Raw genomic sequence first — 17,836 nt, 5'->3', positions numbered from 1 at the left:
GGAGGGGATTTGTGATAAGATGAGAACTAGGAGGGGCTTTGTGATGAGAGGAGAACTAGGAGGGGATTTGTGATGAGAGGAGAACTAGGAGGGGATTTGTGATGAGGGGATTTGTGATGAGAGGAGAACTAGGAGGGGCTTTGTGATGAGAGGAGAACTAGGAGGGGATTTGTGATGAGGGGATTTGTGATGAAAGGAGAACTAGGAGGGGCTTTGTGATGAGAGGAGAACTAGGAGGGGATTTGTGATGAGAGGAGAACTAGGAGGGGATTTGTGATGAGGGAATCTGTGATGAGAGGAGAACTAGGAGGGGTTGAGATGAGAGGAGAGCTGGGGGGCTTTGTGATGAGGAGAGCTGGGGGGAAATATTCCTTATGTGATACAAAATTCTAAGCCTTAACTCATTACAATTTTTTTGGCGCTGCTGTAAATCTATCCTCTTCGGAAGGTTTGGCTGGGGGCGGGGTTTGGGTGTGTCTGGGGTCGGGGTTTGGGTGTGGTTGGGGCGGAGAGTTGGACAGAGAGGGTGAGTTCCTGCACCTTTTCTCTGAGAAAAAAAGCCCTGCAGGCTTGTATATATATAGTCTATCCAAGCCTATACCTGACTAGGCCATTGCCTAAGTGCGTGTTCAAAGACACTTTCAGCCAGGCAGGTGACTCACTAGGCTCAGTGCATTTAATAAATATATATACAGGCTTGTATATATAGTCTAGCCAAGCCTATACCTGACTAGGCCATTGCCTAAGTGTGTGTTCAAAGACACTTTCAGCCAGACAGGTGACTCACTGAGCTCAGTGCATTTAATAAAATATATATACAGGCTTGTACAAATAGGCTAGCCAAGCCTATACCTTACTGTAGGCCATTCCTGGTGTACTGTTTTTAGTAAACTTAAGGTGTTGTTTTGCTAATCTAATTGTACAGTATGTCTGGAAGGCCACCAAGGAGAGAAAGACGCTCACAAGCCACTAAAAGAGGGCAAGCAGGCTCTCTGTCTACAGCAAACAGTGCTAGTCATGGACATGGTGCATCCTCAGCACGTGGCCGTGGGGCAAGCTTGTCCTTTTTTTCGGGAGCTGGCCATGTTGAGCCACAACATGCAGAAGAGTTGGTAGAGTGGATGACCAAGCCATCCTCATCCTCCTCATCCTCTCTCACCCAGGCTCAGGGTACATTGTCTGCCAAAGCAGCTGCCAAAGCGGCCACTTCCCTTGGCTCAATGTTATCAGTGACTCCTTCCCTAGCCCCACCATGTCCTAAGGAGTCCCCCGAACTGTTTGACCACAGTGTTGGGTACATGCTGCAGGAGGATGCACAGCGTTTTAAGGGCTTTGATGATGGTACCCAGCTTGGGGAAGGCAGTTACATGAGCGCAGAGAGAGGGGGTGCCCAAGAAGGACAGCAAACTGTCAGTCATGTTCCACCCAGCTGCAGCATACTGCCAGGTTTGCTCCAGTGATGAGGAGGGAGGGGATGATGAGGTTACTGACTCTACATGGGTGCCTGATAGGAGAGAGGACTAGGAGGGGGAGCAGTAGGCACATCTCCATCGAGGCAGCTTAAGGGCAGCCAACCGACTGCATCACACCGCAGAGCTCCGCATGTGCAGGGTGCTGCTGTCTCTCTCTCTGCACGTTTTTCCAAAAGTTCTTTGGTGTGGGCCTTTTTTGAGATGTGTGCAGCAGATCGCACAGTTGCTATTTGCAACATATGTCTGAAGCGTATCTCGCGTGACCAAAACAGCAGCCGCTTGGGCACCACATGCTTGACCAGACATATGTCGACCTGCCATGCAGTCCGTTGGCAAGTATACATAAAAGACCCACACCAAAGAACAAAGCGGACCTATCCTTGCTCCTCATTAGCTGGGATCTCCAACCCCATTATACCTTCAGTCCTCTCAGAAACCTGCACTGAGAGGAATGAAGGTGTAAAATTAAGTGTGTCACTGCCAAGTACTTGCGGGCAATCTGCTATCCGTACACCAACGTCCGATTATACCAGGCAAATTTCCCTGCCCCAGCTGCTGCACCGCTGAAAGAAGTTCACTCCCAGCCATCTACATGCCCAGTGGTCGAATGCTAGCTTGGCTAAATTTCTAGCACTTCAACTGCTGCCTTTTCAGTTGGTAGACTCTGCCCCCTTCCGTGAGTTTGTGGAATGTGCGGTTGCTCAGTGGCAGGTTCCCAAACGCCACTTTTTTTCAGGGTAGGCAATTCTTTACTGGCATGTGGAAGGCAATGTCTTGGCCTCACTGGAGAGGGTGGTCAGCAGTAAGGTGCATATTACCGCTGACTCATGGTCCAGCAGGCATGGACAGTGACATTACCTATCTTTCATGGTCCACTGGGTGACTCTGCTGGCAGCTGGGTAGGATGCAGGACAGGGTGCAGTAGTGTTGGAGGTTGTTCCGCCACCACTCCTCCGCCACCACGCCTCCAACTACTAGTGGTGATTCTGACACACCTCTCTCCTCCACCCCCTCCTCTTCTTCTTCCTCCATGGCCTCTTCCTGTGCTGATTTGTCCTCGGAACCAGCAGTGCTCCGTAGGAGTTTAAGGGGCTACGCAAGTACGCAGGCAAAAAGATGCCATGCGGTGCTTGAGCTGGTGTGCTTGGGGGACAGGAGCCACACTGGGCCAGAGATTCTGTCAGCTCTGCAGGGGCAGGCTCAGAGTTGGTTGACGCCACGCCAGCTTAAGGCAGGAATAGTGGTTTGCGACAATGGCACCAACCTCCTCTTCGCCCTCCAACAGGGACAACTGACCCATGTGCCCTGTTTGGCTCATGTCCTTAGCTTGGTGGTGCAGAGGTTCTTGGGCAGGTACCCAGGCTTACAGGATGTCCTGAGGCAGGCCAGGAAAGTCTGTGTGCATTTCCGCTGGTCATATAATGCCAGTGCTTGGCTGGCTGACCTCCATAAGAATTTAACCTGCCCAAGAACCGCCTAATCTGTGACATGCCCACAAGGTGGAACTCAATGTTGGCCATGCTGCACCAGCTGCACACGCAGCAGAGGGCCATCAATGAGTACCTATGCGACTATGGCACCAGGACAGGGTCAGGGGAGCTTGTTTTTTTTCCCCACGCCAGTGGGCTATGATCAAGGATGCATGCACTGTCCTGTCACCATTTGAGGAGTTGGTGTTCCTGCTGGCCTGCTGATCACACAGGAAGATAAGGAGGAGGATTGTATCAGCATGGAGGTTGAGCCTAGCACTCGGCATCAGCAGCAGTCTTCAAGGGATCATTTACAGTCCCCATGGTCTTGTACGTGGCTGGGAGGAGGTGGCAGTGGATCATGTTGTCCTTAGTGACTCAGAGGACTCCGGACCGAATGCCTCAGCAAACCTATGCTGCCTGGCCTCCCTGATCCTGCAAACCCTGCGGAAGGATCCTCGTATTCGTGGTGTCAAGGAGAGGGATCATTACTGGCTGGCAATCCTCCTTGATCCATGTTACAAGGGTAAGGTTGCGGACCTTATCTTGCCATCGCAGAGGGAGCAGAGGATGAAACATCTCTTGGGAGGTCTTGCAGAAAGGTTTGTGCAATGCGTTTCTAGAGCCTGGGAGGTTATAAATTCCTGGTCCTGGACAAAGTGTTGCTCAGGCTTCGGTCAGTCACAGAAGAAGCGGTGGAGAAGGTGGCCGTCTGACCGATGCGTTCAGACAATTTTTTAGTCCGCAGCCCCAAGGTATGATCGGTTCCAGCAACCATCACCAGCGTCTGATTCACATGGTGCAGGAATACCTGGGGGCAAGATCAGACTTGGACACCTTTCCCACCGAAAATCCTCTGGGTTACTGGGTCTTGAGGATGGATCACTGGCCAGAGCTTGCACAGTATGCAATTGAGCTACTGGCCTGTCCTGCATCCAGCACTCTTTCGGAACGCACATTCAGTGGCCTTGTAACCGATCACAGGGTGCGCCTGTCCACCAAATCAGTCGATTGGCTGACCTTCATGAAAATGAATTAGTCTTCGATCACCAGCTGCCAGGCACCTGATGCTGATGTAACCGAATATTTTTTTTTTTAAATATGAGATCCCTTCAAGACTGCCTATGCTGATGCTGAGTGACTATCCTGTTATGCTGAGTGACTATCCTCTTCCTCCTCAATTTTCATGCTGATAGCTTGTAAGAACATTTTTGGTTCTAGGCACCGCCACCAGTGGCTAAGGCCCAATTTTTCTGCCCTTGTTTAACAGGGGAGTGTAATTACAATTTTTGATGCAATACTTTGCAGCAGGGCTGATTCCTGCGCTCCAACTAGAATATCTGTGAGGGGTTGCAGGGTTGTGGCACCAGCACCAGTGCCTAAGGCCCAATTTTTCAGCCCCTGTTTAACAGGGGCGTGTAATTACAATTTTTGATGCAACTCCAACTATAGTATCTGTGAGGGGTTGCAGTGTTGTAGCAGCAGTGGCTAAGGCCCAATTTTTCAGCCCCTGTTTAACAGGGGCGTACAATTACAATGTTTGATGCAATACTTTGCAGCAGGGCTCATTCCTGCGCTCTAACTATAGCATCTGTGAGGGGTTGCAGTGTTGCAGCACCAGTGGCTAAGGCCCAATTTTTCATCCCCTGTTTAACAGGGGCGTGTAATTACAATTTTTGCTGCAATAATTTGCAGCAGGGCTCATTCATGCGCTCCAACTAGAGTTTCTGTGAGGGGTTGCAGTGTTGTGGCACCAGCACCTGTGCCTAAGGCCCAATTTTTCTGGCAACACCACCACACCGTCCACCACCAAAGGCCCAATTTTTCCGACCCTGTTCAACAGGGGCATGTAATTACAATTCTTGATCTAATATTTCACAGCAGAGCCCATTCCTGCGCCCACCAAGAGTAACTGTGAGGGCTTACAGTGTTGCGGCAACACCAACATCTAAGGCCCAAAATTCTGCAGAGTATATAGGGCAGGCCTCTACTTTCAAACATCCAACTTACAAACGACTCCTACTTTCAAACAGAAGGAGACAACAGGAAGTGAGAGGAAATCTACTGCTAGGAAGGGAAATTATCTCCTGTAAGAGTTCCTTGTTTCACTAAAAACCCCAAATTTTCAAAATCCATTTGTAACTGGGACAGAAAGTCAGGTGAAATCTTCTGAACGGGTGCACAGACAGCAAAACAAAGGTTTCCCTATGTTTTCCAAAAAGCTTAAAAATAGATTTTTTGGCTAGAGCTACACTTTAAAAATGTACCAGTTCAAAATTACAAACAGATTCTACTTAAGAACAAACCTACAGTCCCTGTCTTAGTATATAGGGCCTGGGGGCCCCACGCCTTTCCTTTCTTTAATTTGGGTGCGGGGTTCCCCTTAATATCCATACAAGACCCAAAGGGGCTGGTAATGGGCTGGGGGGGTTCCCATGCCTTTTTTCTCAATGATTTCCATCCATATTGCTGGGACCAGGCATTACATTAAAGCCGCAAGCAGTTTTAAATGACTTTTATTCCTTTACAAATGTCATTTTGTGCAGGGACTGTTCTAAGCACGGGAAACACACGCCACTTTACATGCATACTATAGACACCCCCAAGGTACGATATTTAAAGGAATATTTCACTTTTATTTTTTCACTTTAAGCATCAATAAAATCACTGCTCCTGAAAAAACGGCCATTTTTAAAACTTTTTTTTGCATTGATCCATGTCCCCTGGGGCAGGACCCGGGTTCCCAAACACTTTTTATGACAATAACTTGCATATTAGCCTTTAAAATTAGCACTTTTGATTTCTCACGTTCGAGTCCCATAGACTTTAACAGGGTTCGAAAGTTTGCGTGAACTATCGGTCCGTTCGCAAGTTCTGGTGCTGGTGGGGTGTTCGGCTCATCCCTAGTGCCCAGTATTCAACTACTTAATTTGTATAATTTTGCTTGCTTAGGAAACATCTAGAGAACGTTGTCAGTATGGAGACAGGCATCATGTTGTAAAGCGTTGTGTAGACTGTTGGCATTATATAAATCTTGTATTATAATAATATGGTAATAATCATGGTAGAGGTAGGATTTTGCTTCTTTATGTCAAAGCTGCCCCCCCAATGACCTGTAGGCAGGTGCAGTCTGTTTTTTCCACTGTAGGTCGCACTCAACCTAAATGGTACCACAGCCTGGAGAGGAAGTCAGGAGAAGCATTGTTTCTTTATGGTTTCTCAGTCCCAGTTGGCTACGCTACTTCCAGGTTACCTCTGGCAGCCGTCTTGGGTCAGCAGAGCTTTTGCCCCCAGGTTTTGGCATGTATGCAAAGTGGCTAGTGTAGGGAAAGAGATCCCCATCTGCAAGGGAAAGTGATCAGTGGCAGGGAAAGGTTGCAGATGAGTAAGGACAGGTTAGGGACTCCCAATCCTGCAAGTAAATCTCCGCTTTGGGACCAGACCAGCCAGGCCGCACCTCGCCCTCTGAAACAGATGATGTTAGGACATCTCTTCTTGCTGCATATCTGCATTTGAACTGAACTGTCAGAATTCCCCATGTGGCGCTCTCCTGCTGGGGTGTTTGAAGTTTGGAATTCTCATCAATACAAGTTCCAAGTTTTATTTCAACTGGACTCTGTGTCTTTACTGACACCACACCACGCTGCACCTACCCACAGACCAGTGATCTGATAGCTGGTTGGGTAATGATGCAGAAGGCAGGGTGGAGGAAGACCAGATCCACAGGTTGGATGAAGAAGATGCAGGGCGATCCTTGTACTACAGCTCTTCAGGTCTTCAGGTACAGCTTCCTCTCCAGCAAGGAGAACAGTGAGCTTCACCAAATGTCACTGCAAAAACAGATGAGACTAGTAGTCAGAATGCAGCAGTGCCTTAGATCAGTGGTTCTCAACCCTGTCTTCAAGTACTCCCAACAGGTCATGTTTGCAGGTTTTCCTTTATCTTGCACAGGTGCTTTGAATCAGAGTCAATGGCTTGGTATTTTGGACAGCTATTTTATCTAAGAGAAATTCCCAAAACATGGCCTGTTGGGGGTATTCAAGGACAGGGTTGAGAACCACTGCCTTAGAGCAAGGGTCTCCAAACTATGCCCCTCCAGTTGTTCAGGAACTACATTTCCCATCATGCCCAGTCATGTCTGTGAATGTCAGAGTTTTACAATGCCTCATGGGATGTGTAGTTCTGCAACAGCTGGAGGGCCGTAGTTTGGAAATCCCTGCCTTAGAGGATCTCATACTGCAGAGACAGAACAGGAATGACTAGGCACACTCTGCTATTTCTTTGGGGGGATTTGGGTCAAAAGGCAGATTTTGCAGGGTACCGCTAGAACATAAAATCGGAAATCTGTACATTTTTATGTCCAGGTCCACATTAAAGACCCCACTAGGCACTGGCATTTTTAACATCAGTGGGACTGCTCTTACTACTGAAGAAACATTGGTTTTGGATAGGGGCTTGAAGTTCGCTCCGGTCCGGAACCTGAACAAATTTCAAGCCTACATCAGTATTCAGAAATATGTCCGTAATCTAAATATGAAGAAATATTTTCTTTCTAATCCAGTTTCACATAAGACCCCTCCCTTAGCTACCAGCTCTAGACATTCCAACCTTCGGAATCGCTCTACCTTTAATCCTATCTGCAGCGATAATAAGCACTTAGAGGTATTCAGAAATATGGTTTGTCAGGATCTCGATCAACTCAAGATCAAGAGGGCTAGAGATTCACAGGCCATTAAGAGAGGTATTGCTTCCTTAGAACAAAGGAAAGACATAGTAATTAGGCCAGCGGATAAGGGTGGTGGGCTGGTTGTGCTTAGTAAAACATATTACCAAGCAGAAATGGAGAGATTGTTGAAGGATCGAAATACGTATGAACTTTTGAGGAGTGACCCTATGTTGCCCTTTAAGAACAATTTACATTGTCTGATTGAAAAAGGTAAAAACCAGGGAATTTTAAATCCCAAAGAGGCTGCTTATTTAGACCCTTTTTATTGTAGGACTCCGATTATTTATATCCTACCCAAACTGCATAAAAACGCAGAACATCCACCTGGTCGTCCGATAGTAAACGGAATTGATTCCATTACTTCAAGATTAGGCCAATATTTGGATTTTTTTCTCCAGCCACTGGTTTTAAAAACCAAAGCGTTTTTGCGGGATACGAAACAAATCCTTCAAATTCTATCGACTCTTCCATGCTCCCCGTCTAGCATTCTAATCACTGCAGACGTGGGTTCCCTTTATACTATTATCGATCACAAACAGGCCATTGATTCAGTTAAGTGGGCTTTAACCACCTCCAATCTTTCGAGTGATCACATCTCCTTTTTGTTGGAAAGTTTGGAGTTCTGCCTACTTAATAATTATTTTTGGTTCAATGGGGACTTTTTCCTTCAGACAAGAGGAGTAGCCATGGGGGCTAGGTTCGCTCCCAGTGTGGCCAATCTTTTTATGGCCCACTGGGAGGAGGACACTATTTTTCAAGACCCCCCACCGCAATTGTCTTGTTACAGACGATACATTGATGACCTTATTATGGTCTGGGAGGGTGACGTGCCTAGTCTGCAAACCTTCATGGATGGGCTGAATGCCAATAACAAAAACATCGAGTTAACCTGGACAATTAGCCACCATCAGATTATATTCCTTGACCTTGAAATCTTTAAGGGGGAGGGAGTTTTTCATACCAGGAATCATTTCAAAACAACTGATAGGAATGCATATATCCCTCTGACCAGCTGTCACCACAAATCTTGGCTCTGCAATATACCACGAGGCCAATTCATCCGCTTGCGCCGTAATTGTACTTCAGATGATGACTTCCTGGCACAGTCGCAGGTGCTTGCGGATAGATTTAAAGAAAAAGGGTATTCCCAAGCTCTGGTAAATGCAGAGATAGCCAAGGTATTGGCAATTGATAGGAATACTGTGGTAGCAGACAAGGTCAAATCCATTGAAGATAATGCTAATATCTCAAGTTATCGCATTATACTTGATTACAACATCCAGTATAAAAAATTAGAACATATTATAGCCAAACATTGGCCCATTCTCAAGGGAGATAGGACCCTTGGACCAGTTCTCCCCGATCATCCTCGGTTCATCTATCGCAAGACTCCATCCTTACGTGATCGGGTAGCACCAGGGGTCATTGACCCGCCCAAAACTGTGACCAGTAGACTTTTTGGGTTTCTATCTGGCTTTTACGCATGTGGTAAATGTGCCACATGCAGGAAGGCCAGCAGAAATATTAAGAGACGGAAGGAGTTTGTTTCGTATGTAACGAAAAAGAGCTATAAAATTGAAGGTCTGATTACGTGTTCATCAGAGGGGGTGGTCTACATGCTGGAGTGCGACTGTGGCCTCCAGTATGTGGGCCGGACCTCAAGAGCCCTTCATGTAAGAATTGGTGAACACATAAGTAACATCAAACGGGGGGTTAAGACCCACAGTGTGTCTAGGCATTTTCGCCTTTGCCATCAACGTGACCCCAGATGCTTAAAATTCTGGGGGATTGAAAAGGTTCCGCGACAATGGAGGGGTGGCCATTACATCAGGCAGCTTAGTCGTAGGGAATCATTCTGGATCTATGAGACAAAAGTTCTCTCCCCCTTAGGAATGAATGTTGATTTCGATTTGAATTGTTTTATTTCCAATAGATAATTGTTTATTATGGTAATTTTTTATTATTTATTTTTTATTAGATTTTGTACATGTGATCGTGTTTAGTCGATGCCCGTGGTCTGATGTCTTTTTTATATAAAAAAGTTTTTTTATATATATTGTTTTATATGGTCCATATATTTTATATATGCGATTTTTTTTATGCGACTTTTCTACATGCAAATTTGCAGCATGTGTTTATGCGTGTTTAAGAGTAAATACTGCAACTTTTAAATTTAAGATGAATTTTTTTACTGCACTTAATGAGATTTGTCATCCGGGTATTGCAGGTAAAGTTCTCTATATATTTTTCATTTTTTATCACTTGTCTGCCGCTGGCGGTGTTGAAGTTTTCGTTTTCCCGTTTGTAAGGGGAGTGCAATAGCAACCATGGGTTAAGATGCAGTGATGGGAGGTGCCAGACTCCCTGATTATTGCCCCTGATCCTCTGATTGGTGCTACCGTCACCATGGCATTGAATATAAACAGTGCGGGCCGTCATTGCGCATCCCGCCCCACGCCGATGAAGTCCCGCCCACAGGACGTAACGCGTACGGGGGAAGGAGCGCATGACGTCACCCGCGGTCATTCGTTAGACACGATCACACGCCTGTCAGCCGGCACTCGGATCGGAGTGCCGGTCTCTGTGAGTGTTTGATTTATCTGTCCTTTTTGTTATTCAATAAAGTAGCCACGGAGAGCACTATGTTCTGCCCTTTTATTTTATATGTACCATCCGCTATTGTACCGTGTGCTGGGAAGTGAAGGAGGAATTAACAACCACACAGATTGATCCATCTATGGTTATAAGCGGTGTGACCTGTTTCAGGTCGAGTATCTGAGGTGAGGGGCCATCCATGCCCGGTGGAGGGATTTGTCACTATCCAGATATTGATCTCAGCGTGCATACTGTCACTGGTGGTCCTTGTCCTCTGATCCTGTCACTACATTTTTTATATATTCATTTACTTAAGGACTTTTATTTGCGCAGCACTTTTTATATATTTTCCACATTAAAGTGAACCTGTGCTTTGTCAGTGCAAGCAAAACAACAGTTTTGGTTATTGTCCACCTGTGTGCTGCTTATACTCCCCTTAACTTCCCATTTCTCTGCTCAATCATCATGGGAAAGAAAATACTGATACTTCTGGGTAAGTATGGGCTCGGGCGTGTTCAAAACCCCACATGCCCAATCCCGCCAGGAAGCTGACACTGCACAGCGCTAATCACAGACAGTAATGCAGCGTACACACGAGCAGACTTTTTGACCGGACTGGTCCGACGGGCCGAGACCGTCAGTCAATCCGATCGTGTGTGGGCTTCATCGGACCTTCAGCTGACTTTTCCAGTCGAAAATCTGACGGACTTTAGATTTGAAACATGCTTCAAAGCTTTCCGACGGACTCGAAAAATCCGTCGTCTGTATGCTAGTCCGACGGATGAAAACCGACGCTAGGGCAGCTATTGGCTACTGGCCATCAACTTCCTTATTTTAGTCCAGTCGTATGTCATCATGTACGAATCCGTCGGACTTTGGTGTGATCGTGTGTAGGCAAGTCCGTTCGTTCAAAAGTCTGTCGGAAGTCCGTTGGAAAGTCCGCCCGTGTGTATGCGGCATAAGACATTTCCCGGTCTGCGGCTGCACAGATCAGGAAATCTCTCACTACCTGTGCTTAGCGTTGCACAGTGTCAGCTTCCTGGTGGGATCAGGAACGTGGGGTTGTGAACATCTCTACTTCTGGGTATGAAGAATTATGTGTTCAAACAGTCAACTGCCAGACCTGAGCAATGTTATGTGAGGACATGACTGCAGAGTCTAGCTTTACATAGCTGTTTTCCTGATGGAGCTTTTTTTCCCCACTTCCTTCCCTGGTGACACCATAGAAAGTGAAGGAACCTCACAGGTGGGGTATAGAAGGCAAAAGGTTCTAACTCTCCTCCAATAAAAGAACGTTTAGACTGGAGTTCCACTTAAAAAAAGTTGTAAAGCAATTTTATTTTCAATGAAACATTCCAGAATGTGTTTTTCTATAAAGTTTACTATAAAAGGTCAAAACTATAATCCAGTATCTATCACTAATACTGCCACTGCAACTACCACCATCACTGCTACTGCTACTAACACTATTCCTACCGCTGCTACTACCCCATCTATTTCTATTCTTACTACAACTACTACTCCAACAACTACTATTCCTACTACATACACTACAACCCTAACTACTACTATTTCTACTCCCAGCACTACCCCAACTACTACTATTCCTACTAAAGCTACTACTATCCCAACTACTACTATTCCTACTAAAACTACTACTACCCCAACTACTACTATTCCTACCCCAACTACTACTATTCCTACTAAAGCTATTCCTACCCCAACTACTACTATTCCTACTGCCCCAACTATTACTATTCCTACTACAACTACTACTCCAACAACTACTTTTCCTACTACATACACTACAACACCAACTACTACTAATTCTACTTCCGCTACTACCCCCAACTCCTACTATTCCTACTAAAGCTACTATTACCCCAACTACTACTATTCCTACCCCAACTACTACTATTCATACTAAAGCTACTAATACCCCAACTACTACTATTCCTACCCCAACTACTACTATTCCTCCTGCCCCAACTACTACTATTCCTCTTACAGCTACTACCCCAACTACTACCCCAATTACTAATATTCCTACCCCAACTACTACTATTCCTATTACAGCTACTACCCCAACTGCTACTATTCTTACTAAAGCTACTACTACCCCAACTACTACTATTGATACCCTAACTATTTCTATTCCTACTACAACTACTACTCCAACAACTACTACTATTCCTACTGCCCCAACTACTACTATTCCTCTTACAGCTACTACCCCAACTACTACTCCAACTACTACTATTCCTACTGCCCCAACTACTACTATTCCTATTACAGCTACTAACCCAACTACTACTATTCTTACTAAAGCTACTACTACCCCAACTACTAATATTCCTACCCCAACTACTACTATTCCTACTAAAGCTACTACTACCCCAACTACTACTATTCCTACTCCAACTACTACTATTCCTACTACTGCCCCAACTACTACTATTCCTATTACAGCTACTACCCCAACTACTACTATTCCTACTGCCCCAACTACTACTATTCCTATTACAGCTACTACCCCAACTACTACAATTCCTACTACCTGAACTAGTACTATTCCTACTGCAGCTACTATCCTAACTACTACTATTCCTTATACAGCTCATACTACCCAAAATACTACTATTCCTATTACAGCTACTACCTCAACCACTGCAATTCATACTGCACCTCCTACTACCCCAACTACTACTATTCCTACTACAGCTACTACTACCCCAACTACTACTATTTCTACCCCAACTACTACTACCCCAACTAGTACTATTGCTACTAGAGCTCCTACTATCCCTGCACTGCACTAATCCTATGTAAATATTCTTGTATGGATCTATGTATTGGCTGTATAATGATGTATTTTATACACAGGGAAGGAGAAGGTGATTGTGGTGGTTGATGATCTGGAGGACGCCAGTGATGAGGAGAAGACCCGGATCCTGCAGAGTCAGCCCAGTGTTGGAACTTTGGCCAGAGATATCTTTCTCTTCAATGCAAATGACAAAAAAAAAACCTATGACAACTGATCAGATAACAAAGAAGTGATAAAACATCCATGTGCATGTACTAGTTTTTCTAAATGACTTTGTTCAATTAATAGAAAATATACAATGTTATCTAAATACTGTATTGAAGTATTAAAGCTGAACTCCGGGCACTAAAATTTAAATTAAATATATTCCTCAATAACCACAAAGAATATAAACCCACGTTTTATGCAATAAATGCCTTTGAAAACCCAGATTATCTTGTAAATATAGCAGTGACATCATCACTGGGCCTAGAAGGCTCCTCCCACTACAGGCTGCCTGCAGAAAACTACAGTAAAGCATAAAGACAAGACCAGTCACCCTGCACAAGAGGAGAAAGCAGAGCTGTGGGAGGGGCCTAGCTATCCCACCCACTGCAGGCTGCCTGCAGAAAACTACAGGAGGGGGCGGAGACAAGACCAGTCACCCTGCACAAGGAGAGAGGGCAGCAGTGATCGGTCTTTATTACAGGAAGTCTCACACTGGAATACTGCACAGATCTGGAAGAAATACACAAAAGCACACCAAGTTTCAAGAAGAAGACACATGACCGATGGTTTAAAATGATATTTAACCACTAGAGCTTTCTTTTGGTGATATTTGATCATCTCTGCGGTTTTTATTTTTTGCGCTTTAAACAAAAAAAGAGCGACAATTTTGAAAAAAAAACATAATATTTTGTACTTTTTGCTATAATAAATATCCCCATTTTTTTTTCTCAGTTTAGGCCGATATGTATTCTTCTACATATTTTTGGTAAAAAAAATCATAATAAGCGCATATTGATTAGTTTGCACAAAAGTTATAGTGTCTGCAAAATAGGGGGTTGGATTTATTGCATTTTTATTATTATTTTTTTTTTTACTAGTAATAGGGGCGAGCTGTGATTTTTATCGGGACTGCGACATTGTGGCGGACACATCGGACACTTTTGACACATTTTTGGGACCATTGGCATTTATACAGCAATCAGTGCTAATAAAAATGTACTGATTACTGTGTAAATTTCACTGGCAGGGAAGGGGTTAACACTAGGGGGCAATCAAGGGGTTAATCGTGTTCCCTCAGTGGACACCTTGGGGGTTATTTATGAAAGGCAAATCCACTTTGCACTACAACTTGAAATTGCACTGAAAGTGCACTTGGAAGTGCAGTCGCTGTAAATCTGAGGGGAAGATCTGAAATGAGTGGAAGCTCTGCTGATTTTTATCATCCAATCACATGCAAGCTAAAATGCTGTTTTTTATTTTCCTTGCATGTCCCCCTCAGATCTACAGCGACTGCACTTCCAAGTGCACTTTCAGTGCAATTTCAAGTACAATTTGCACTTGTAGTTCACACTTGTAGTGCAAAGTGGATTTGCCTTTCGTAAATAACCCCCTAAGTGCTTATCTCTATCCACTACGTGATTGTCACCTCTGCACCGCACTCACTAGAAGAGGTTGATCCATTGTGTGAACAACTTGAATTGTATGCACTAAAATGTACCACCACTGTAAACATAAACATCATTTCTTGTAAGACTATCTATTTTTCTATGTATTTCTCTTGATATTTGTCAAATCGCTCTGTACCATCTTTTGTACCTAATAAAAAAGTTTGTAAACAAAAAAAAATGTGCCTATAAATCCAAGGTATGGGTATAGCCAACGCTCCACTCCCATTAAAAGTGATTCAGGAGCACTTAAAGTGGAGTTCCACCCACTTTTACAACTCTTCAGCATCCCTCACTAAACTGTGCACTGTAAACGAATTGGATATTTTTTTATTTTTTTTCTCAGCACCTACTGTATATCTGCTGTATTCATTTTTCACTTCCTCCTCCCTGGCCGCGGCCCATCGCATCATTTCCTGTTTGCAATGCCTTCTGGGAAGGGGCGGCAACTTCCTCTGACACTGCCGTTGCTATGGAAACCTGACCTGAAACCTATTACACTGCTTGTGCTGCACTGAGCATGTGTGAGATCTGCAAGGATGAGATCCAGGAAGAAATACAGTCTGGCTTCAGATGCCCAGACTTAAGATGGCCACGGCCTGCTGTAAGTTTATAAAATAACAAACTACTGCTATAAACTAACAAAACAGATCTTAGTTTACAGACTAACTTTACTAGAATACATTAAGCTTGTGTATTATAGGGGTATTTTTATTTAAAAAGTATAATTTCGGCCGGAACACCACTTTAAAAATCAGGAAGAACTGCTATGTATGTGCTTGCTTTGCACTCTAAAAATCGGATATAAAGTCACCAGGAAGTCCCAACTGATGCGTTTCGACATCAAAGTGCACCATCTTCAAATAAGTCAGATTTGTGGTGCCACAGGGGCTGTACTGTGGTGGCACAGAGACAGGAGGTGTCGGGGGAGTCCCAGGTGCCTACCTTCTACAGCAGCTACTCAGATTGTGCTTGAATAACTGCTTATTATCTCCTTATTTCTGGGTCTGGATCCAGACATCCCCATCCAGCAAAGAGACAGCCCATAAACATCAGCTCAGCTCACAGGCATTGTGCAGCAGAAATGTAGCACCTACACATTCAATGGGCAGGCCAGTCCACAAAAGCTCCCCCCTTCCTCTTCCACTGACCAACAAAGCGCCAATCCCGGCTCAGTGATGCAACATACGGCGCTTCAGTCAGTTTGACTGAACCCCGCGCTACCACCGGTCATGTGACCCACCCGCTGCCGCCAGCCATACAGAGAAAGCGGAGCTGGCAGCTCGTGACTCCAGGAGTGAGAGCGCACTGCAATCTCGGGAGTCAGGACAGCCGGTGCAGAACAGTGAATGGGCTGACAAGAGCCCAGGCACCAGGGCACCATTTTCTGGTCGCAATTGCCACCTGGCACCTGACATTTGTCGAGCCCTGTCTCATCTGACCTCACAATTCCCTTTGTACATCTAAGGCCTCATGCACACTGCAGCTCAAAAATGCCTGTTCTACAAGTGTTTGACATTTTTTTACTTTCTCTGAATGCCCCTCCATGTTGTGTCCATGCACACATAGGCATTTACAGGAGTTTAGAGGCAGGAAAAAAAAAACACTTGTGTGTTCAAGAGCAGAACAATTTGTCTCAAACAAACACCAAAAGGCATCTAATTGTCCCTAAGCACTAGGAGCGTTTAGCTACTGAGTGTTTTTTTTTTTTTTTCATATCAATGGCCAGAGTAAATTAATATTTTGGCCAATGAAATGAATAAATGCCCAAGCGCTTTTCCAGCATGCTCGTTTGACAGAAGGATGGAAGAGAAGCAGCGCTATTCTAAGTGCAGTATTGGAACAAAAAGAACATTTATTTGGTATTGCACTTACAAGATGAAAGCAGGTAAATGGCATGTGTAATGGGACCAGGCAGTGAGGTCCATCTGGGTGCAGAGCTGGGGTCTGTGGCATCCTACGTTGCCAGCTACGCCAATGGTTTCCAGTGCATTCGTTTCACAGAAGCCAGTTAGGAGAACGGCTTCTGTCAGACATGCAGCTGTACATACGTGCCGAAAGTTGGGCGGTTTCGGCTGATTTCGGACAATATTCAGCCCTTGTGTACCAGTCATATGTGCTGCAAGGCTGGACTGACTGGATCCTTCTTTCTTTCAATGGTGACAGAGTGTTGTACCATGTTAACCATCGACAAAAGTAGAAGTGTGATCCTAGAATGACACCAGTTATAATCTAACTAAATAGATTGTAGTGTAAGCTTTCAAAGCACTCAGGCCTCTTCTTCAGGCATTAAGACCTGAATGATAGAAATGGGCCAATAAATGGTAGCACTCTGGGTCCAAACTTCTAATGTGAATGGACTAGAAATACTCTAAGGCCGCGTACACACGAGTGGACTGTCTGACAGAAAAACTCAGACAGAAGCTTTTCAACGTATATACCGATCATGTGTAGGCCTCATCTGACTTTTTTTCCGAGAAATCTGATAGACCTAGAAATAGAACATGTTCTAAATCTTTTCAAGGACCCAATTCCTATAGGGAAAACCGATCGTCTGTATGCTGGTCCGATGGACCAAAAAAGACACATGCTCTGAAGCAAGTACGAGATGGAAGCTATTGGCTACTGGCTATTTAACTTCCTTTTTCTAGCCCCGTCTTAAGTGTTGTACGTCACCGCATTCTGGACGGTCGGACTTTGGTCAGACTTTGGGTTGACCATGTGTAAGCAAGACCACTTGAATGGAATTCCGTCGGAGTTCCGTCAGAGAAACCGTCAGAGTTTATTACGATGGCTAAATCGGTCTTGTGTACGTGGCATTAGTGTGGGATGATTTCTATCGCTTGTTGTGTCCTTGGGATTGTTTCAACTTTTTTTTTTTTGATCAAATTCTTTATTTGGTACAGCAACCGATACATGGTAAGGTATACACCATTATACAGACTACAATTGTAAGCATCTAGTAGATAAAATCCAGATACAAGCAGGGATCGGTCGATTCACAGACAATGTAATCCCAGTAGATTATCCACAAAACAGTCATCGGGGGGAGCTACTATTGGCTCCCTTATGGTAAGCCGAAGATGGTGTAGAGCTAG

At 44.8% G+C, this 17,836-nt stretch overlaps 1 protein-coding gene across 1 annotated transcript in view; it reads left to right on the top strand.

Moving 5' to 3' along the window:
* The window catches only part of LOC141147918 (uncharacterized), a 496,131-nt gene extending 482,111 nt beyond the window's left edge, over positions 1–14,020 (top strand). The window contains exon 7 of the mRNA XM_073635077.1: positions 13,146–14,020. Coding sequence (XP_073491178.1) covers positions 13,146–13,300 — 155 coding nt within the window. The 3' untranslated portion in view covers positions 13,301–14,020. The remainder of the gene's footprint in view (positions 1–13,145) is intronic.
* Positions 14,021–17,836: the final 3,816 nt, after the last annotated feature.

This window comes from Aquarana catesbeiana, linkage group LG06, assembly GCF_042186555.1.
Source record: "Aquarana catesbeiana isolate 2022-GZ linkage group LG06, ASM4218655v1, whole genome shotgun sequence".
Taxonomy (NCBI): domain Eukaryota; kingdom Metazoa; phylum Chordata; class Amphibia; order Anura; family Ranidae; genus Aquarana; species Aquarana catesbeiana.
Note: the sequence above shows the minus strand (reverse complement) of the source record. Positions and strands in the feature narration are given on the sequence as shown.